The 20,328-nt window shown below is 62.8% G+C and overlaps 2 protein-coding genes across 7 annotated transcripts; both read right to left on the bottom strand.

Moving 5' to 3' along the window:
• Window positions 1–1,315: 1,315 nt before the first annotated feature.
• VPS28 (VPS28 subunit of ESCRT-I) lies at window positions 1,316–5,707 on the bottom strand. Of its 6 annotated transcripts, none has more exons than XM_027973436.3 (11): window positions 5,659–5,707; window positions 4,693–4,901; window positions 4,389–4,490; window positions 3,851–3,879; window positions 3,695–3,732; window positions 3,398–3,487; window positions 2,673–2,778; window positions 2,469–2,570; window positions 2,120–2,173; window positions 1,944–2,035; window positions 1,316–1,567 (listed from the first exon to the last, which is right to left on the bottom strand). In XM_027973436.3, the coding sequence occupies exons 3-11, from the start codon at window positions 4,423–4,425 to the stop codon at window positions 1,450–1,452; spliced, it is 666 nt and encodes a 221-aa protein (XP_027829237.1). In that variant the 5' UTR covers window positions 4,426–4,490; window positions 4,693–4,901; window positions 5,659–5,707; the 3' UTR covers window positions 1,316–1,449. The 6 variants fall into 6 exon arrangements, with proteins under 6 accessions (XP_027829237.1, XP_027829236.1, XP_027829240.1 ...); XM_027973435.3 differs by having other exon boundaries at window positions 4,700–4,901; XM_027973439.3 differs by lacking the exon at window positions 2,469–2,570.
• A 1,103-nt stretch (window positions 5,708–6,810) lies between these two features.
• Window positions 6,811–17,920, bottom strand: TONSL (tonsoku like, DNA repair protein). Its single transcript, XM_027973328.2, has 26 exons — window positions 17,848–17,920; window positions 17,652–17,747; window positions 17,360–17,502; window positions 16,644–16,827; window positions 16,185–16,314; window positions 15,791–15,962; window positions 15,603–15,717; window positions 14,918–15,063; window positions 14,686–14,838; window positions 14,403–14,528; window positions 14,112–14,289; window positions 13,646–13,725; window positions 13,456–13,545; window positions 13,049–13,121; window positions 12,789–12,952; window positions 12,584–12,707; window positions 11,709–12,466; window positions 11,526–11,602; window positions 11,049–11,199; window positions 10,888–10,966; window positions 10,234–10,535; window positions 9,921–10,092; window positions 9,101–9,276; window positions 8,650–8,723; window positions 8,264–8,397; window positions 6,811–7,065 (listed from the first exon to the last, which is right to left on the bottom strand). The coding sequence occupies exons 1-26, from the start codon at window positions 17,870–17,872 to the stop codon at window positions 6,872–6,874; spliced, it is 4,116 nt and encodes a 1,371-aa protein (XP_027829129.1). The 5' UTR covers window positions 17,873–17,920; the 3' UTR covers window positions 6,811–6,871.
• Window positions 17,921–20,328: the final 2,408 nt, after the last annotated feature.

The raw sequence follows: 20,328 nt of genomic DNA, 5'->3' as shown, positions 1-20,328 counted from the left end.
AAGGATTGAGATAATGGAATATGTTCATAAAAACATCCAACTATCTAAAGACCAGTCCCACCAGATTCCCTGGAGCACAGAGTGCCTCACTCCACCCTGAACTCCCTCAGGGGGTGTTGAGGTCTCTAGTTTTCAGAATCCAGAATGGTAGGTGGAGGTGGCAGGAGTAGTGGGCGCCTGTGAGAAGGGTTCTGGAGATGGGTGGGTGGAGGCAATGAGACCCCAAGGACCCTCCCTGGCCCTCTGCCCCTTGACCTCCCTAGACAGCAGGGCTTTGGGGCTAAGCCCCACCCACTCCCTCAAGGTCACTGGGAGGAGCCCCGAAGGCCAAAGGAGCCTTGGGCCTCCCAAGACTCAAGCCTGAGTGCAATTCCCGAGTTCTCTCCCCACTGCTGTCTCTGGACCAGCAGCAGCGACTGTGGGCACCACACACAGCACAGTCCACACTGACGTCAGCCCCCAGCTGCCACCCTGCTCTCACACAGACACACACACACACGCGTGAACTCTGCTCCCCTCAACACACATACACAGCTCTGAGAGCCTCACTGGCATCCAGGACTCCTGGGTACAATCCTAAGCCTTGCCGGTCCCCACCCCACCTGTCTTCCTGCACCCCTCTCCTCCTTTTCCAGCAACCCCGCTCATTCCCGTCATCCTCTGTTCTTGCTGAGTCCATAAGCGCACCTCCTCACTGCCCCCTCGAAACACCACACTTTACCTTGTTGCCTTTAGAAGCCAGATACGAAGAACCACCACTAAGAAAATGTTACAGTGAAACTGGCTTGTCCCTCGTCCCAACGCCACAGCTGCTGAGAATAACCCACCTTGGCACCCAGAGCCTTGGTCTCTGGTTTACTGCTGTCTGCCTGAAGGGAACGGATGTGAACAGCATGGAACCGAGGTCCCGGAGCAGGCACAGGGAGCAGGGGGTGCTTCCCCACCAGGCTTTGGGTGAGGCCAGTCCAGGGGTTCTGAACTGTCCACTGGCTCTGCTCCTGGGTCAGGACTGCCCTTGGCAGCTGTCAGCTGGGACTCCAGTGAGCCCTGCGCGAGGACGGGTCCTGCTGCAAAGGCGTGAGCCTGCCCCAGCTGCCCGTCTCCAGGGCCAGGAGATGCTGGTGGGGCTGTGGCCAGACCACCAAGCCCAGGCAGCACAGCCTCCTGCTCTCAGACTGGGGGTGGCTGTGGCCGGCAGATTTAGTCACCCCTGCCTGCTTGTCAGACTGTGCCCACCAGGGAGGCCAATGCCTGCTCCCAGGGCTGAGAGGACAGACAGGGAAGGGCTGGAGGAGGAGGAGTGCCCTCAGCAGCAGAGAGATCAGAAAACAACTTTATTAGGAAGAGGGGACTCCAGAAGCCATGAACAGACACAGACGGGTGGTCGTGGAAAGCAGGTGTCCGGGGAAGCAGGAACCATGGCGGAAGGCGGGCCTGGGGGGCCAGGGCTCAGGCGTGCAGGAAGCGGTTGAAGGCATTGTAGGCCGACTCCAGGTCGAAGAGCATCTGGCGCACCTGGGAGTCATCCAGCTCGTCTGAGGCCGACATGCCACTCAGGGTCTGCAGCCTGCGGGGCACAGGGTGCAGTGCCTGTGTGTGTGTGGTGGTGGAGGGGGAGGGCTGTGGGGCTGGGGTGTGTGTGTGTAAGGCTATGGGGCTTGGAGGAGGGGCTCTGTCTGGGGGGGAGGGCTACAGTGCTTCTGTGTGTGTGCAGTGGTGGACAGGGAGGGCTATGGGGCTGCAGTGTGTGTGTGTGTGTGTTTGTATATGTATGTATGTGTGTGTGGAGGGAGGGACTATGGGGCCAAAGCGTGCGTGCATGCGTGTGTGTGTGTGTGTGTGTGTAGCTATAGACCCAGGTGGTGTGTGCGCAGGGGAGGGGGCTGGGGCTAGGGGTTGGGGGTGGGTAGGGTTGGGGGCCCTGGCAAGCGACAGGCACTCACCACTGGCTGACTGTCTGGCGGCCCTCGAAGTCCGGGGGCAGGTGGCTCATGCGGTGCATGGTCTCCATCAGCTCCCGCAGGTCAGGCTGGATCTAAGGGAACAGCGCCCGCTGAGACCCGCCCCCCTGAGCCTGGCTCCTCAGAATGCCCCCCCTTCCCCCTGCCCAGGGCCGCACCTCATCCATGGCTCGGATCTCCAGGCGCAGCTTGTCCATCACCGTGATAAAGAGCTGGGAGCGAGTGTGTGCGCGTGTGATTTCCCGGACCCCCGGCTCAGAACCCCGACACCCTGGTTCCTCTGTAGAGAGGGGCCTGGGGCCGCCCCACCCCGCCCCTTGCTCGCCTTAGCTGGAGGGCCACACGGGCCTACCCCGGAACCCATTCCTGCAGCCAGAGGGCTACTGGGAGGGAATGCAGGACACGCCCCACGTAGGCCTGTGGCGGGGCGGGGCCTCGGAGCGGACCCCCAGCCCCCGCCCCGGAGGACCCCCCCGCCAGTTCGGCTCATGTGCACAGGGCCCACACCGAGACCACGTCGGCGATGCAGCGGTTCAGGTTGCCTTTGTCGTCCTTGATGGTGATGGGCCGGTCCTCCTTGATCCTCTCCATGGCCAGCGGGCAGTCCAGCTAAGGGAGGGATCATGGCTGGCCCTCATAGGGCAGCCCGGCCGCAGCCCCGGGCCCCTACACCTGCCCTCGTCCCTCGGGGTGAAGGAGTCGCTCACTCACGCGAAACTTGCGGCAGAATTCATCAATGGAGCTGATTTCTGAGCCCTGGACCTGCCGGAAGGCCGCCTTATATTGGACCAGGAGTCGGGAGCAGGCTGCAGTGTACCTGGAGGAAGAGGCCAGGCTGCTGCCGGCTGTGCCAGGCCAGCGCCTCTGGGTCCCTTCTGTTTATCCTCTGCCCTTCCAGACATGGGGCAGCTCGCATGGACAAGACGTGAAGGGCCAGAGACTGGCCATGGGGGCGGAGGTTTCCTCATGAAGGTTTGAAAGGTGCAGGGGGTGCGGTGGGGGTGTTATGCCCAAAATATGGCTGCCACAGAGGAGCAGCCTGGACTTTGCAAGTTGGCCCTGCAGGTCCCAGCCAGGTCCCTGAGCCTGTTTCCTGGGCTGTGTTGGCTGTGCCCCTACACGGACAGCTCACAGTGCTGCTGCCGGGCGCAAACGCGCTAGACAAAGGCCCCACATACCTCCGGGCTGCCAGGCCTGGCCAGTGGCTCCCCATGGACTGACTGCCCGAGCCCCCAGCTCCCCTTCAAAGTGTTCTCACCGATGAAGCCCCGGGGAGTGGAGTGGGGGCAGAACCCTGGAGAAAGCTGGGTACAGTCACGCCCACACGGGCATTGCCCCTGGACTGCCCACTCTCCCTCCCCACTGAGCACCTGGCCCCAGAGGCCAGAGCTGAGCTTCAGAGGGTGGGCCAGTGGTGCAGGGAGGCGGGCTCTCACTCGTTGGGGGTGACGCAGTCCTTGATGTACGCCTTCTCCAGGGCCTGCATCGTCTTCACCACTGCAAACAGCTCTGCCATGTTGTCGTACCTGAGGGGGCGCAGACTTTAGGCGCGGCTGCCCAGGCAGGAAGCCGAGGGCCTGAGCACACCTGCCAGCCCTGCCTTGGTGCCACTGAGGCGGAGCTCCTGGTCTGGCCACCTCCTCACCCTACCCCGAGCAGAGGCTTCTGGGGACCTGTTTCCCTGGGAAGACCCCCATGGTGGGGGAGGCAGGCAGCCTGGGGGCTGGACTCACTTCTCCCGCTCACGGGCGTTCTTGTACAGCTTCACTTCCTGTCGGGAGACCGGGCGGAGGGTCGGCCAGCAGCACCAGTGAGGCTGCGGGGCCCCAGAGAGGACCACGCAGACGAGAACCACAGTTGACGTGGCCAGGAAGGTGCCCACCACTCACCTCATACAGCTCCGGCTTGTTTCCAGGGGCTGCGACAGAACAGGCAGAGTGGAAAGTCACCCCAGTGAGCCTGGCCACTACCCTGGCCCAGCCTCCCTCAGTCTCCAGGGGACCCGAGCAGAGGACAGGCGCCCCTCACTCTGCAGGGGACCCGAGCAGAGCACAGGCCTCTGGGTCCAGGGGCTGCATGCCAGGTCCAGGTGCTCCATTCCACCCCTGTTGCTCAGCTACTGCCCCACAGCTGAGCGACCACAACTTGCTTATGATGTGGTTGTGGGCACACAATGTCTGTCACATGCTTTGCAACCATCCCCCTGGCTTGGGGACTCCGGGATACTTGAGACACCCTGAAGTCCCGCCACACTACAGCTGTCATCTCTGCATCCAGCTGACCTCACTTGGAGGAGGTCTTTAGGCCCCTGGCTACCCCCTGGGACCTTGCTGTGTCGGACCTTATAGCCTGCCGGCAACCCCTGGCCTCTGCAGGTTGAAAGCCTCCACCCTCTGGGTCCCTGGGCCCAGCATGGGCCATACTCGCCTCCCATGCCAGGAGTGGCTGGGATCCCGTGAAACATCCTGCCAGCTCTGAGTCAGGTGACCGGGAGAGAGAGGAAGATGCTGCAGCCACTGGAGGAGTGACCTGGGGAAGAGAACACACGACACAACCTCTTAAAAGACAATCCCGAGTATGTCTTCGCACAAGGATAAATTTGGAGGAGCAGACCAATGGGGGTTGGGGTGAACTTTCTGAATGAGGACAGTCCAGGGGATGACAGAGGTGGGGGTAGGGGGTGGGCTTGGGTATGTGTGTGTGTCTGAGGGTGGTTTGCCAAAGGACGCACCACTCACAGGCCAAGATGAGTCTGGGCTTATCCTGGTGCAGCGAACTGGAGTCACTGGACAACTGGGGACAAGTCCGCGGGGACCCTGATGGTCAGTGAGCTGAGCAGACAGTGGTAGCAGGAGCCCTGCCCACTTGAGAAGCTGATGCAGTGGCTGGGGCCAGGTTCAGACGTGCTTTGGAGACGGACCCACCAGGTGCAACGGAGAACTTAAAAATGGGTAAAAATTAAAAAGCACTCAAGAACGACATCCTTATTTTCGGACCAAAGGCACCATGACCGTCAGATAAGCTAACACGGGGAAGGTAAACAAAGTAGGTGTGGAGAGCAGGTGGATGTACTACGGTTTGGACATGTGGGCTTTGAGAAGCTCCGCAGGCTTCAAGGACGCTGCAGAGGCGCCTGGAGGTCAGGGGAGAGGCTCGGACGGGCAGGCTGAGACTGTGGTACTGAGCGGGTGGGTGGCGCCCCACAGAAAATGGCCGAGGGTGAACCAAGGTGGCGAGAAGACAGCCCGTGCTGAGCTCCGGGACCCGGCGCGGAGGGAGTGCAGCGGGAAGACGAGGCTGTGAGTTCAGCAGGGCGCGGCGGGGGCGGGGCAGGGACACGGAGACCGCTCAGCAGCCGTGAGGCGGTGGGAGGGCCAGGAACAATCAGGGGCTCGGCTGTGGCCCTACAGCGGGACCCCACGCAGCCACGAAAGGGGAGGCCCGCGGCCACACGCTGAGTATCGTCACCCTGCTCGAGCAGGGCGGCGAGCTCCCAGATAAAGCCCAGCGAGCGCCGGGCGCGCAGGCCCGGGAGACGGCCTCAGAGCCCCGGACGGACCCAGGAGACCCGGCGGCCCGGGACACAGAACTCCGAGAGGGGACCGAGGAGCAGGGACGCAGAGGACCCTACGCGGCGTGGCGAAGACCGTGGGTTTCGGTCCGACCGCCTTTTCCACCCGTCCCTGGCCCGGAGTACCTGGACCGCCTCGCAGGTCCCAGCGACGGCGCGAGGGCGGGGCGCGCCTGACGTCTGCTCCCGCGCCTGCGCGCCAGGCCCCTCCGCCTGCGCCTGCGCGCCGACTACGCCCCGCCCCTGAGGACTGAGGCTGAGCGAGTCTGTCCTTGGGAGGGAGGGAAGGTAGGTGCGGATAGGTGGCTTTGCGTTCCCCTGGAGGGCCTCTAAGCGGCCAGCTCTGCCCTTGAAACCGCCCCACAGGGTTAACAGAAACTGGTAACAGAAACCTTAGAGCTTGTCTTACCGCTTAAGAACCCCGCGGTAAACAAGGCCCTACTGTATAGCGTGGGGAATTATATTCAGTTTCTTGTAATAACCTATAATGGAAAAGAATCTGAAAAATAACGTGCGTACACACATATAAAAAACTGAAGTAACACTGCAAGTTAACTGTGTGAAGGTTTGCTGCCCTTCGGACTGTACAGCCCATGGAAGTTTCTGGGCCAGAATACTGGAGTGGGTAGCCCTTCCCTCAGACCCTCCATTTGTAACCTGTCTTCACGGATCGAGCTTGCTTTAATTGTTGATACAAAAGCTTGCTTGTACGACGCTATAACTGGCCCTGCTCCGGGGTCCAGCGAATGACCTCTTGCCTTCAGAGCTCCACCCCATCAAGTGCTACCATTTTTAACGTGTCCCATGAAGAAGTAATTCAGATGTGCCTCTGCAGAACAGATGATCTCACCTCTTCCCTGCCTCCAAGGTTCTCTCCCCACACCTAAAATCATCCTGCTTTTTGCGGGGGGCACTGAGGCTTGTGGGATCTTAGTTCCCCTACCAGGGATCGAACCTAGGCCATTGGCAGTGAAAGTGCAGAGTCCTAATCACTGGACCACTAGGGAATTTCCCCAACCTGCTTCTTTATACTGTAATGTTGCAAGCCCCTCGTCTTTGAGGAAGCAAATATGAGACTTGTCCTCCTATCACCTCACTTGGCTGCCTTGTGAATAAATCCTTCCTCTGCTGCAAACCTTGTTGTCTCTGGGTTTTGCTTGCTGTTTCCTGGGCAGACGAACCTGCTCCAGTAACATCCTCAATTCCTGTGGGCTCTAAGCTTTACAACCCTGCCTTCCACCTCCCGCTTGCCTTCCAAGGAGCAGCAGCAGAGAGGGGTGGAAGCAGCAGTGGCTTCTTTATTAGAGGCCTGGGGAGGGCACACCATGGGGCTGGCCAATTAGAGGTGCCTGAAGAAGAGCTTGGGGCCCTGGTCCAGGGTGCACACTCTGGGGCCCAGCTGGCTGGGCAACAGCTGGTGCAGGGCATCCCGGTCCTCAGCGGAGAGACGTCTGGTGCACAGCTGCAGCTCCTGCAGCTGCGCCACAACCTTGTCCCAGAGGTCCAGGCCCAGGGGGCCCTGGACAGCACAGCCTGCAGAGGGGAGGCAGAAGTCAGCCTTGGGGAGCTGCTCCTGGCAGGATGCAACAGGAGGAGCCCGGCGGGAGCCCGTGGGGTTGCCTCGGGTCTCATAGGACATTTTTCTTTACCAGCGTTGCCCTAGGGACGATATGCACTTCCCCTGAGGCCCCGACAGCTGCAGTGAGGGGCATGAGCAAAGCCCAGAAGAGGCCAGATCATTCTCAGGGATAGAGGGTGCTCTCCCAGAGGCTGCCCAGGACCGCAGACCCCTCCCACAGCCAGTGGTCAGGCAGGAGGGAGGTCAGCTATAGCAGACAGTGTGTTCACATCTGTGCCTCTGACAGTGTCTGATGATGTCTCTGTCTGTAAGATGGACCTAGCATGGCTTCTTGGGAGTCTCAGGACACTGAACTGCCAATGCTCAATCCTCAGAGACCACAAAGTACCCAGCAGGGGGAGTGGTGAGAGCCTGCAGGTGCCGGGAAGCCAGATGTGTGGGTAGCGGCCCAACACCTGAGTGAGGGGTAGGTCACCTACCAGCCTGCCTTCAGGAGGCTCTTCCTGGAGGAACCAGCCTGGCCCTGTGGGGCAGGGGGCGAGCAGCAGGAGGAACCCAGGGGTGTTCCTGTGCACCACACCCACTCCCAGCCCTGGTTCTCCTGGAGGGCTAAGTCTGGTCTGCCCTGCCCCCAGCCCCAGCAGGATGCCCCAGTTTACCCAATACACCTCCCTGGGGTTGTTCTCAAGACGGGGTCCTGCAACAGGTGTGGCCACTAAACCACCTGTCAGGCCACAGGCCTAGATGGTACGGTCAGGGCACCCTGGCCAGAAGCAGGAGGGTCCCTCAGAGGCAGGTATTGCCACTCTAGGCTGACCTGCCCTCCCTCCCTCTGGACAATAGGAATGAAAAAGTCCCTGTGGCAGTGGGTCCCCCAGCCACGGTCTTGAGGGTCGGGCTGACCAGGCTGGAGGCAGAGGCCTACGCGCCTCCCACCCAGTGGTTTAGGGGGGTGAGGGTTGCACCTGCCTCTGGGCATGCTGGGCACTGTCTTCCACTTGAGCACCCAGGGGCCCCAGCTCCACCCTGCAGCCTAGCTAGTGGCAGGACGGCCCCTTAAGAGGAGGCACCTGGGCCTCAGGCAGGTCCCCAAGCATGGGCTGTGTCACCAGTTGCAGTTGGGCAGCTGCGGCCGCGACACCCAGAGCTCACCTGACAGGCCCAGGAAGCTGAGGCCTTGGGGCCGTTTTTGGAGGGTAGACAGGAGCTCCTCCAGGCCAGCACTGCTGACCTCAGGGTTGGCAGACAGGTCCAGCGAGACCAGTGAGGGGCAGAGAGGGAGACATCTGAGACAGGGTGGAAACACGGGGGTCAGTTTCTGTCATGAGGGGAAGCTGCCCCAGGTGACACCAGACACTCCTGAGAGCCACTGAAGCTTGAGGCCACGGAGCAGTGGCCCTGGCATGGGCCGTGGCACACGGGTGACAGGAGAGGACCCAGCAGAGGGATGTGAGAGCCCAAGGGAGGCAGATTGTGAGGCCCCAGCCTCCCCAGGCGCCCAGCTATGAGACCAGACTACAGGACAGTGGCGGCGTTACCTGCTCAGAGCTCTCACGTCTTTGTCGCTCAGGTGGTTTGCCGACATGCTCAGGTGCTCCAGGACACAGCCTTCCTATACAACAGAGGGGGACACCTGCCCTCCCTGCGTCCCAGTAGAGGCCCTGCACCCAGGGCGCCAGACACCGCCCCCATCCCTTGAGAATGATGGGAGTGAAGCCTGCCTGACCCCCGAAGCCAGAGAGGGCAGCGTCCCCCCCAAGTCTGCAGGTCAGAAGGAAATGCTTCTACCCAGAGGAGTGGGTCATACTTGGCACACCACGACGTGATCTCAGGAGACCTGCGCCACCCAGGTGCCTTTCCTGCTGGCCAGGACCTCGGAACCCGAGGCAAGCGGGTCCATAGAAAGCGTTCCCCACTCCTGTTCTGCTCCCCCACCCCCAGTCCTGGGGGTCAAGGTGCCTCTGGCTTAGTGCCCCCTTGAATGCGTACCTGGCTCAGGTAGCGAACCACGGGCTCCATGAGGCCTAGGTCGCTCTTGCCGGTGGCCACAGAGCCCAGCTCCAGGCGCAGGAGACTGTGAGCCGGCAGGCTCCCCAGGACCTGGCCCAGGGCAGTGGGGCCCAGGCCGTTGTAGGACAGGGACAGTGTCTTCAGGCACTTGGTGTCTATATGAAGGCCAGAACCTCCATCAGGCTCCTTCCTGCCCCCAGGCCTTGGCCCAGAGCCTTCGTGACCCTCGGGAGGCTGTCACTGTCTCCGAGGTTCTGTGCACTGGGAAATTCTCTATGCACTGGGGTCTCCGGCCCAGGGTCTCACGCTGGGGAAGGGGCAGCACCAGACTCCTGAGCTCAGTTTCTTCCCACCACTTCTGGGTACCCGACCTGTCCCTACTCATGACAGGGTGGCCCCAAGACTGGGACACCCACGCATGGTGGGGCAGGAGTGGGTGGGGGCACTCCATCTACCACCCAAGTCCCAGCCCCTCCTCCCCTCTGCTACGCTCCCAGCTCTGAGCCCCACTTCCTAGCTCAGGCCTCCGTGGAAAACCTCCTGGAGGATGCCCAGTTTCCTGCCTCTCGGTGCTGGGACTGCAGGTAGAATTGTCTCCCTCAAACAGAATGCTCAGAGTTGGGGAGCAACAGGGATGGGCCTGCAGTGTAGCTGGGACTGGGTCTGGGTCCTGGGGAGCTGCCCAGGCCAGGCAAGCCACCCCTATGTCCACCCACATGCTCCCGAGAGCCGAGCTGGTGCCCTGGTTTGAGGCTCTCTGAATCCCTGGGGCCGGGGAGTGGATGCGCCGGTAGCTCACCTTGGAAGGCGCTGCCCAGGGTCGCCTGATGGCTCAGGAAGAAGCTGGGGCCAAAGCCACAGGCCTGGAGGTGCAGGGTGCAAAGCACAGGGCAGGCCCGCAGGACAGAGGCCAGGGCCTGGCCACAGCCATCCCCAAGGGGGTTCATGCTCAAGTCCAGCTCTTCCAAGTTCTGTGGGAGACACGGCCCCCACAGAGGGTCTGGTGTTTGCCACCCGGATCTGGGCGCCAGCCAGTGCTCTCAACCGCACCTCCCCAGCAGGGATGGGCTAGATGTGGACACTCAGATGCTGCTGTTCCCCATACCTCTTACCTGCAAGGTGGTCTGCCCCAGGAGGCCCGCAGCAAGCTGGCGCAGGCCATCAGGGCCCAGGTGGTTAGAGGACAGGTCGAGGAGGGTCAGGCCGGGCACGGTGTCTAGGGTGGCCAGCAGCTCAGCAACACACCCATCCCCCAGCCGGTTCCCGGCCAGGCGAAGCTCCCGGAGTGCCGAGTGCAGCTTCAGGGCCCGCAGCAGCGGTGTGAGCTGGGCCTGGCACAGTGCCAGGGAGCAGGCACTGAATGTGGGGGCTGAGCCCTGGTGCTCCACGGCTTGCAGCACCTGCTGGTGCTCCCCTGGGGAGGGACGTGGTGTCACCAGGACAGGTTCTACCTGTCCTGCCCTGGGAGTCGGCTGTGGCCAGTCAGGCGGCACCCTGCCCCTCACTCCAGCATGAGCTCCAGGGCAGCTCCCGGGGCCCCGAGGCATGCTGCAGAGCCAGGGTGGGTGATGCTGACCCACCTCCAGATGGAGCCACCTCCTGCCCCCACTACCTACACGCTAGGGGGCCGCTAGGTAGGGGAGACAACCCTGAGGCTAGGTGTGGGGGTGGGGGACCCTGGTCAATGCCTGGAGTCCTGGGACTGAAGGCCGTGGGCCTGGTCTAGTTCTCTGCCCAGGCCTCTGCAGGGCTGCCTGGACCCTTACCTTGCTCCAGGGTCTGGCAGGCCCGGCGGTAGCGGTCCTTCAGCGGGGGGAGGTCCCATGAAGTCACCTCAGCCAACACCTGGCGAGCAACAGTGGTGAGCGGCCCTGACCCCAGTCCTGGAGGACGCCCCCAGCTCAGGGACCTGGCTCTGGCCACTCACCTCCTCGTTGCTCTGCAGCACGTCAGGGATGGGGTCCTGAGGGGCCAGCAGCGCCCCCTCTTTTTGCAGGGAGAGCCGAGGCAGCAGCCCGGAGGCCTGGTAGTGACGCTGGGCAGCCTGCTCAGCCAGCCAGGCCACGGAGTGGGCCTCCCTGTGTGGGCACGAGCGCGGGCTGAGTACAGGCCCCGGCCAGGTTCCTGCCCTGCCATCTGGGAGTGCGGAACTCCTCCCTCTCCTGCCTGCCTGCAACATGCACACCGGGGCACCTCCGGGCCACTCCTAGGGATCCCAGGGCGTGCTGGACCATTCGGGGCCTTCCTGAGCCTCTGCTTGCTGGCACCTCCCCACTAGCAGTCCCCCAGGGGTGAGGGATAGGGCCAGGCGGGCTCTCATCACGTCTCATCTCGACAAGGGCCCTTTACTGCGCCTGGGCACCAGCCCCAGCACAGAGCTGGGCGCCGGGAGGAGACACCTTACCTGTGTGGAACGGGAATGAGGAAGAGGTTGTCCTGAACTCGAACTCGGACTCGGATGGGAGGGGGCAGGACCTGACCCTAGGGGTGGGGGCAGGGAAGAAGGGGCTGAAGCCAGGAGAGACAGGCCCCTGCCCATCCTCTCCCGCAGCTTGGGTGGCACTCTGCCCCAGGCATGAGCACCCACCAGGAGCTGGCCTGCTGTGGGGTTTTCTCCAGCAGGTGCCACGGCCCTGGGGACGTCGGGGCTCCGTGTGAGCTCTGTGGCCGGGCTGTCGGCTCTGTCTGCTCTGGCTGGTGTGCTCCGGCTCTCGAGATAGGGCAGCCGGCTCTGCCGGGCCTGGGCCCGGGGCCTGCGTGCTGTGTCGCTGCCTGGGCCGGAGGCACAGTGTCTGCCGCCATCCCCACCGCTCTGGGGGCGGGCTGGGCGGCGGCCCCGGTGACCGGAGCTCATCGGGAAGTCCTCCTCCAGCCAGTCCCCGGCCAAGCACTCCTCCTTAGGAATGAGTGCCGCTTGGGGGATGGGGGTCTCGCTGGGCCCTCGCAGTGGACTGGGGCCCAGGCGGCAGGTCTGGGCACTGCCCACTCCATGCATGGCCACCCGGTAGGCTGCCCAGCTGGCACTCGTTGTGGCTGCCTCCCTATCGCTGGCAGGCCTGGGCATCGGGGCCTTGGTCTGCAGTGTTGGGCCGGTGTGCCGGGGCCTCTTCTGGGTGGGATGGGATGGGCCGGCCTTGTCCTCGCCCTCTGAGCTGCTACTGCTGGCCACTTTATGCCTGCTCCTCCGAGGTCTGGCCACAGGGGACACTGCCAGCCCCTGGGACACCCTGGTGCTGGCTTCACAGACCTCTGGGGTTCCTGGGCAAGGACTTGAGGGAGGAGAGGTCTCAGGGTCAAACAGATGGTTACTTGGGAGAGTCTGTGGAGCCTGGGAGCTGTGGGGAGCTGCAGAGAGAGCAATCTCTTGTGAGACAGTGCCTGGCACATGACCGCCACACTGGGCCCAAGACTCTCAGGCTGAGGAGTGGAATCCCCAGGGGCAGAGGAGGCCCTGCTTATTACCTCGACCCAAGGAGGCCGCCTGGAGTAGCCTCCCCATGGCAGCTGCCTTCTCCTGCGTCTCACTGTCCAGATCCTTGCCGTACAGCTTCACCCACTGCCGCAGCGTCTCCAGTGGGCTGTGGCCCTGGGGGTACCAGTTGGGCAGGGTTGGTGGCAGTAGCTCCACCCACCGCTGACCACACCCACCTGGCCTGCGTCCACTCACCTTTCTGGTGCGGAGGGTGACAGATGCTCCTCGCTCGATGAGCAGCTCAGCCACCTCAAAGTGGCCACAGTTGAGGGCGTCATGCAGGGGCGTGATGCCGTCACAGCCCTGGCCACCTGGGTCATCCACCGGAGCCCCGTGGTCCAGCAGGAAACGGACGATGTCTGCGGACAGGTGCGTGAGCTGGCTCCCAGGCCCTCTCTCGGGAAGGACACATTCCCTCTCCCCATCACAGGCCAGAAACCCTGTCCCATGCTCACCCAGATGCCCGTAGTTGCAGGCCTCGTGCAGAGGTGTCCAGCCACAGTAGTCCCGAGGGTTTAGGGGATGGCCCTGTGACCAAGAATGGGAAGAAGCCTGGCCTCGAGTACCCCCACCAGCCTAGCCTTTCCCTGGCACTGAAGCCTGTAAAGAGCACCACAGGCGCACCCCTCAGCCTGGCCTGGTCCAGATCACAGCAGAAAGAGATGCTCACCACCAGAAGGCACAGGGTGCCCAGTTCTGGCTCTGGCCCTCAAGCCTTGCGCTGTTCCCTGGGGAAACGGCCTAGCCTGCGGGGGCGGTGCCTACCTGCCTCACCAGGTCCTGGGTGCGGCCCAGCCTGCAGGAGGTGCCTACTGGCCTCATAAGGTCCTGGGCGCAGCCCAGCCTGCAGGGGGGTGCCTACCTGCCTCACAAGGTCTTGAACGCGGCCCAGCCGCCCCTCGATGCAGGCTCGGTGCAGCAGCGTCTCTCCCACGTCGTTTCGCCGGCTCCACTGTGGGCACAGCCCAGGGTGGGGGCAGAGGCGTGAGGGGCTGGACGGCACCAGTGTCCACGGAAGGGCGTTGCCGCTGTCCTCAGCCCGCAGTCCTCACCTTGTTCACCCTCTGCCGGCCCAGGCAGCCTCGTAGCTCCTCATCCTCCTCCAGCGGTGGGGACGCATCGGCTTCGTCCTCTGTAGCAGAGCCAAGCCCACAGCCCCATGTGAACCGGTCCCTGCTCCGAGGCCTCCCGAGCTGACACTGCCCTGTGGGTCAGTCTCCCCCAGCCCCAGACCTCTGTTGTTTCTTTCCCGGGTCCCGCCCTTGCTGAGAGCAGCTGACGTGGGGCGCAGGTGTCCTCCACTGCGAGACACCCGCATGCGCCCGCCCAGCCCCACTGTCTCTGGGGTGCCCGTTCTCCCGGCACCTGCTTCTCCACCGTGGGTTCCTCTCACCCAACTGCCTAGTGGACGGCGTCCCTCTTCCACCTGCCGGGTGCCCAGCTGTTCCCTCCTCAGGAGTCAGAAGCCCGTGAGCTGGCCCCAGCCACCCCAAGCAGGCGCCAGGGAGCCAGCCTCACCACTCTCGGAAAGCTCCAGCTCTGTGGCCTCCAGAGCATCGTCGTCCTCCTCGTCCTCCCCATCCCTCTCATCCTCGTCTCCAGCCGCCTGCAGTTCCTGCAGCCTGGTTTCGGTGCCGGGGGCCTCCTGGGGCTGCAGCCTCAGCTGTACCGCATGGAGGTGCCGTAAGATCTGCCTCTGAGGAGAGGGGGCACCCAGCTCAGGGCCGTGGGCGAGACAGAGCCGCGGACAGTCGGGCTCCGGGGATGCTGTGTGCGGGATCCCAGCGTGGGCAGGCGGGCACTCCCCACCTGCAGCTGGGGCTGCCCAGCCAGCTGGGCGCAGCCAAGAGCCTTCTGGAAGCACAGTGCCAGCACCTCGTAGGTGTCACCAGCCTCCTCACGGGACAGTGCAATGTTCAACCAGGTCTTGGCCTCCTGGAGAAGCACAAAGTTGATGGCTGTGGCCCCTGCTCCCAAACATGAGATGGCGGGTGGCCACCCTGGGGGTGCAAGCCTCCCCCAACCATGCCCGCTCCCGAGGGTGGCGGTCCTGCGATGGAGCCTTGGGCAGGACGGGGCCGTGACTGCTCACCTCCAGGGGGTTGCCCTCCTGCAGCCTCAGTTCCGCTTCGTAGTGGTGCACAGCCTGGCGGTGGTCCTTCATGTCCCCCAGAGTGGCAGCCAGGGACACGTGGATGACGGCCAGCTCGGGCCCTGGCCTGTTGAGCAGCTCCGCAAAGTGCAGCTGGGGGGACAGCCACCATGAGGCCAGGGCTGTGCTACCCCCTGCAGCCCGTCATCCGCCACGCCCGCTTGGCACACACCTGCTTCTGGTAGGCTGCAGCGGCCTTGGGAAAGTCACCTGCCTTGGAGAACAGGTCCCCTAGCTGCTCACAGATGCCCATGGCAACCTCCGGGTCACTCTCCTCAGACTCTTCTAGTCGCTGCTGCAGCTGGACCACTGCCAGCACTGCCAGAAAGAGCCTTATGCAGGGATGGCCGGGCCAGGCCTGACCCAGCTCCAGCACCCACCAGACCCAGCCCCTGCTCACCCCCAATAAGGGGGTGGTAGGAGGGGCTACCTCGTGGGGTCTCAGCAAGAGAACCAACTAAGGTCAGCACAGGGTAGGGACTGGCCTGTGGCAGGGACACAGGCAGGGACCCTGGTGACCATTACTTATCAATGGAGTACACCGGCGCCACTTACAGTCCCACTCAGTCATGCTCCTGCCGTTAAGCAGGGCATCTTTTGTCTTGGGTCTGCCAGTGAAGACGTTGGCTTATGAGCAGATACCAGCCTCCTGACCACCCAGCATGCCTCCTACACTTCTTGCTGAATGGAAGCTCGGAGAACAGTGAGACCCCTCCTAACAGGAAGTGGCAGGGATGGGCCCCTCCTGACAGTGCCCCCTCCCCAAGGACGCATGCCCTGGCCTCCTCTGCTGAAGGAAGGAGCCCTCCCTACCCTGTCTTGGGTGGTCGAGCCCCGGGTTCCCCTCCTAGGCTCACCATACTTCAGGGTCCGGCAGACTGAAGCTTTCTGCAAAGGCTTCTGAGAACCGAGCCGATAGGCCTTCTTCAAGGCTCTCTTGGCAGCCAGGAAATCCCCGAGGTCTAGGAGGACCTAGGGGGCAAAGGAAGGTAAGCCCGCAGGCCCCCGAAGGTCCAAGCCCACCCGAGGGCAGAGCCCAGGGCACCTGCGAGAGCAGCAGGCAGCACTCGCTCTCCAGGAAGCCCTGCTTCAGGACACGTGCGCACTCCCGCGCCCCTTCCAGACAGCGCATGGCCTGTGAGTGCTGCCCTCGCCGCCAGTGGATGGCCCCCAGGTTGTAGCGGGCTCGAAACAGGTCTTCATACAGGTGGTTCTGCCTGTGGGGGGATGGGGCTGTCGGTGCCTGGGGCTCCTGCACAGGGACAGCAGAGCAGGCACCCACTGACCCCACCGAGGGCTCCGGCCCCACAAAGTCAAGCCAAGCCTCTGCTCCCAGGAGACTGATGCGGCGCAGGGGTGAGCCAGCTGGCTGCCCTCGCCCTGGCCACTTCCTCCAGGGGCAGGAACCCAGATCCCCCTGGGGCCTGGTGGGGCCTTACTCGGCCAGGAAGATGCTCTTCTTGAAGTAGGCACTGCACAGGGCCACCTGCTGCAGGCTCTCACAGGTGAGGCCCAGGTTGAGGTAGACTCGAGTCCTCATCTCACTCAGCTCTCGCTTGGGCAGTGAACCTGGAAGACGCCCCTGCAGACACTCAGTGCCCCACCCCCATTCGGGGTCTGCAGCCTCTCCCTGTACGTGCCAGGGGTTCTGCTCCAGATAGTGAAGGGAATAGAGCAAAGGCAGCCAAATCCAAGGTTAGGAATCAGGAGGAGCATGGGCTTTACAGGGCCGCAAAGTGAGGGGAGGGGTGGGGGGGCTTCTGAGGGCCAGTCTCAGACTCACAAAGGAAGGAAACCTAGACAGGGGACCCGCTACATGGGCAGGGAGGCTGTAGCCTCTTCTCCCTGCAGAGTACAGGAAGCCAAAGTGGGGGAGGGCCAGGCCTAAGGACAGTCACCCTGCAGCTTCTCATCCAGGATAGCCAAGCTTTTCTCGAAGGCATCCTGTGCCTGCTGCAAGGCGTCCTGGGACTGGTGGTGGTCATAGATGTCCAGGTGGGTGCGGCCAATGGTGGCCCAGGCCCTCTGCTGCTCAACGTGGTTGGAGAGGGCACATGCCAGCTCCAGGTAGCGGTGCTGGTGCTGTGGGGACAGAAGAATGGCCACTGTGAGCCAATCCCCACTGCAAGCAAGCCCCGCATGTCCCCCAAGCCCCCAGGTGCAGGCCGAAGCCAGGCTGCACACACATTGTTTCCTCTATGCCAAGCACTCCTGCGGGGACGGTGGCACCACATGCTAACCAGCCAGTCACGCCAGGAGAGACTGCCTGGGAGTCATTGGTGATGTGGGAACACAGAAGCCAGGGCAGTTCTGTGTGGATAAAGGGTCTGAAATCACTCCCAGCCAGCCCCCGGTGATTTCAACTCCAAGAACATGTTCATCAGTGGTTTCTGGAGCCACGCTCCCAGGAGAGGCTGTGGTGCATGCATCCAAGGACCAGGTGACCACTGCTGGTGCAGGGCTCTCTGAAGCTGAAGCCGCATCGCACCATGTCCCCCTTTTCCCTCCAGCCAGAGGCCTGGACTACAGAGACCCAGCAGGCTCTGCCCCCAGGAGATGCGAACCACGGAGAGTTGACTGTGGCCAGCGTTGGGGAGGGCCGGTCTCCGCCCACCTGCAGGGCAGCCGAGTAGTCCTCCATCTCCGCCAGCCGCTCTCCGATCTTGCGGTGGGCCACGGCGCAGCCCAGGGGGTCGTCGGCGGTCTCCAGGAGCTGCAGCTCTTGCTGGTGCTCTCGCAGTGCCTCCGCATAGCAGCCTAGGTGGGCGGGACAGGCTTCAGTTAGACTGGGCAGTGGGCCAGGGGCAGCAAGGCCAGTGAGATGGAGGCCGGCCGGTACTCAGGAAGCCCCCACCCCCGGTCCTCCCGGTCCCAGGGCCCTAGGGCCCCTACTCCACCCCACGCACCATGGCTGGCCAGGAGCTCCCCTAGCTGGTGGCAGACGGAGGCCTCCTCCCGCAGCTGGCCGCTCCTCTGGGCCTTAGCTTTGGCCTTGCTCAGCTCTGCAGAGAGAGGGACGAGGCCTGAGAGCTGAGCCTCTCCGTCCGGGAGGGCCAGGGCAGTCTCCAGCCCCCGCGCTCGTGCGCTTTTCTTTGAACTCACGGCGAAGCTCGCGTTCCAGGTTCATCCTGCACTCGTCGCGCCCCGGGTTCCGGACTTCCCGCGCTCTCTGCTGGCGCGGCGGCCCCGCCCTCCCTGGCCCCGCGCGCAGGCCCCGTCCTGCTGCGGAGCATCCCGGGAGGTGTAGTCCAGGCGCCCAAAGCATCCTGGGAGTTGTAGTAGGGCTGCGCTAGTGAGCGCTGAAGGCGCCTTCAGCACCCCAGTCTTCCGCGCGCGGAGCCCGGGCCCCCGCCCGAAGATCGCAGCCGCCCTTAGGGTGAGGTCTCCCAGGCTCCCGCCGCTTGCTGCTGCTGTTCTGGACACCCGCGCGACCTGGCCTGAGGAACGCACTGCTCTCGCAGGGGAGGAGAGGAAGGCCTCGGGGACCACGGGCACTTGAGGCCTCGGATCTGTGTCCCTGCAGAACCTGCATCAGCCGCGAACGCGCCGGAGTCCTCACACGCGGGGACTCCGACGCCCAGTGCTGCCGGCGGGAGGGGGGTTTGAGTTCCAAAATGAACAGAACTACTCAGTGTGCTCGACGGTTGTATTCCTGGAAAACTCAGCGTGCGCTCGTTAAAACTGCAAAACCGTCGTGTGCTGAGAGGTAAAGGGGGCAGGATCCGAGCCTGGAGCGCTGTGGCCTCAGAGCCCGGAGATCCAGGGCGTGGGGAGCCCTGGCGACCTCTAAGTGCTCGTCCTGTACCCCACGCCTGGAGAACCAAACACGTGCTAGGCCGTGTGGCTCTCTGTCCCCGCTGCCACTGCGGGTCCCTGGGCCCTAGGTGTCAGGGCTGGCGCCCCAAAGGCCCTAGAGGAGGTCTGGAAGGACTGGGAGGCAAATGTAATAAAATGGGGCTTCCCTGAGACCGTAAAGAATCTGCCTGTAATGCAGGAGAACTGAGTTTGATCCCTGGGTCAGGAAGATCCCCTGGAGAAGAGCATGCCTATCCATTCCAGTATTCTTGCCTGGAGAATTCCATAGACAGAGGAGCCTGGCTGGCTAGTCCATGGGGTCGCAAAGAATCAGAAATAGAATCAGACCCAATGGGGTAAAACTCTCAGCCAGTGGATGGGCAGCAAGTCCTGCTGGGGAGGGAGCTGTATGGAGGGTGGCTGGCCCACAGGTCCAGGGAAGGTTGCCCAGGGCCAGTGGGTGGCTGCAGGGGTGGGGTGAGGCTGAGCTTGAGGAGCTGCAGGAGGGCCTACTCTCAGCCTCCTTGAAGGGTGTGTTGCTCTCCCTTGCCCCCCATCGTCCCTAACATAGATCCCAGGGACAGGAAACCAAGGTGGTTGCTTGGCAGGCAGGCTGTGAGGTTCCAGGGGCACAGTGAGATGCAGGGTGGGGATGGGGGAGTTAAGCCGTGGGAACAGACTGTCCCAGCTGAACAGGGAGGGTGTCTCCCAAAACCCCAACACCTCTGTGCCTCCAGCCCTCCAGCACCAGCATCCACAGGGCAGCTCAGGTTCTGGCCCTGTTCTCACTTTAGAGAGCACTCAGCTTCTCTAGCCTTGGCCTTCCCCACCGGTCAGGCAGGGATGCGCATCCAAGGCACTGCCAGCAAGAGCTGGGGGCCTGGGGTGGGGAGACTGCAGGTTGGGGCCAGCCTTAGCCCCTGGCTGGGAGGCCCATCCGTGAGGCTGTCTTGTAAAGAAATACAAACAAAACTTGGCTTGAAACTTTTTAAAAAACTATAGATAGAGACAGAAAGTATCCAAAGAGATTACAGACCACAAAAGCAACATAGTATGTTGTAAAAATACCTCTTGACTCCTCTTTTTAAAAAATTATTTATTATTTTTGTAAATGTCTTACTTTGGGCTGAGAAATGTAGTGTTTAAAATGAAGTGGGGTGAGAGGGGGAAGTGGGGCTCGACCTGTGCCCCCAGGCCTGCCCCTACATGTGCCGAGGTTGCACCCCCACCTTCACCAGCTCAGGATGCTAAGATGGACCGGGATCCTGGAGACAGACCGCTGGGGCCTTCTCCTTTCTAACAACATGACTTGGACACCCTCTAGTAAACCAGTGACTCCTGGTGAGATGCCACAGCAGGTTCATGGCACTAGTCTCCATCGGTGGCCAAGAACACACTAGTGTCCCAGGGTGCCCGGTTCCATAGGCTGTAAGGCTCAGCTGCTGAGGTGACTGTCACAGGGTGGGGCTGTGGGATAGATTAGTAGTCTTGGGCACCCCTAGACACCCACACCCCTACCGGGGGGTGCTGGGCACCAGCCCCACCCCACCCCTACCCCCCAGTGTTGGCTCGCAGGCTGGTGGAGCTCCTGGGCTGTGCCCCTCCATGCGCAGCTGACCTGGGGCAGCAAAGTGCCGTTCCTCCCAGCCTTCTACACACACACACAACATGGCTTGCCCGGCCCTGGTTTCACCCCCCCCATTACACATCTTCACCTGCCCACCCAGGAGAGCTGCCAGGTGGCCTAGCCCTCTGCTGCCTCAGCTTCACACAGGCACCCACACACAC

Source organism: Ovis aries, chromosome 9 (genome assembly GCF_016772045.2).
Source record: "Ovis aries strain OAR_USU_Benz2616 breed Rambouillet chromosome 9, ARS-UI_Ramb_v3.0, whole genome shotgun sequence".
NCBI lineage: Eukaryota > Metazoa > Chordata > Mammalia > Artiodactyla > Bovidae > Ovis > Ovis aries.
This window is presented reverse-complemented; position numbering and strand designations above follow the sequence as displayed.

What these genes read in the sequence shown, in the direction of transcription:
- VPS28 (XM_027973436.3), bottom strand. Translation starts at nt 4,425, where the DNA reads ATGTTTCACGGGATCCCAGCCACTCCTGGCATGGGAG. An exon ending in ACAAGCCGGAGCTGTATGAG is followed by an intron (nt 3,733 to 3,850) that starts GTGAGTGGTGGG and finishes GTCTCCCGACAG; the next exon opens with GAAGTGAAGCTGTACAAGAA. An exon ending in GACTGCGTCACCCCCAACGA is followed by an intron (nt 2,779 to 3,397) that starts GTGAGAGCCCGC and finishes CTCTTCCTCCAG; the next exon opens with GTACACTGCAGCCTGCTCCC.
- TONSL (XM_027973328.2), bottom strand. Translation starts at nt 17,872, where the DNA reads ATGAACCTGGAACGCGAGCTTCGCC. An exon ending in CCTGGAACGCGAGCTTCGCC is followed by an intron (nt 17,748 to 17,847) that starts GTGAGTTCAAAG and finishes CTCTCTCTGCAG; the next exon opens with AGCTGAGCAAGGCCAAAGCT. An exon ending in TGGGGCAGACCACCTTGCAG is followed by an intron (nt 10,093 to 10,233) that starts GTAAGAGGTATG and finishes TGTCTCCCACAG; the next exon opens with AACTTGGAAGAGCTGGACTT.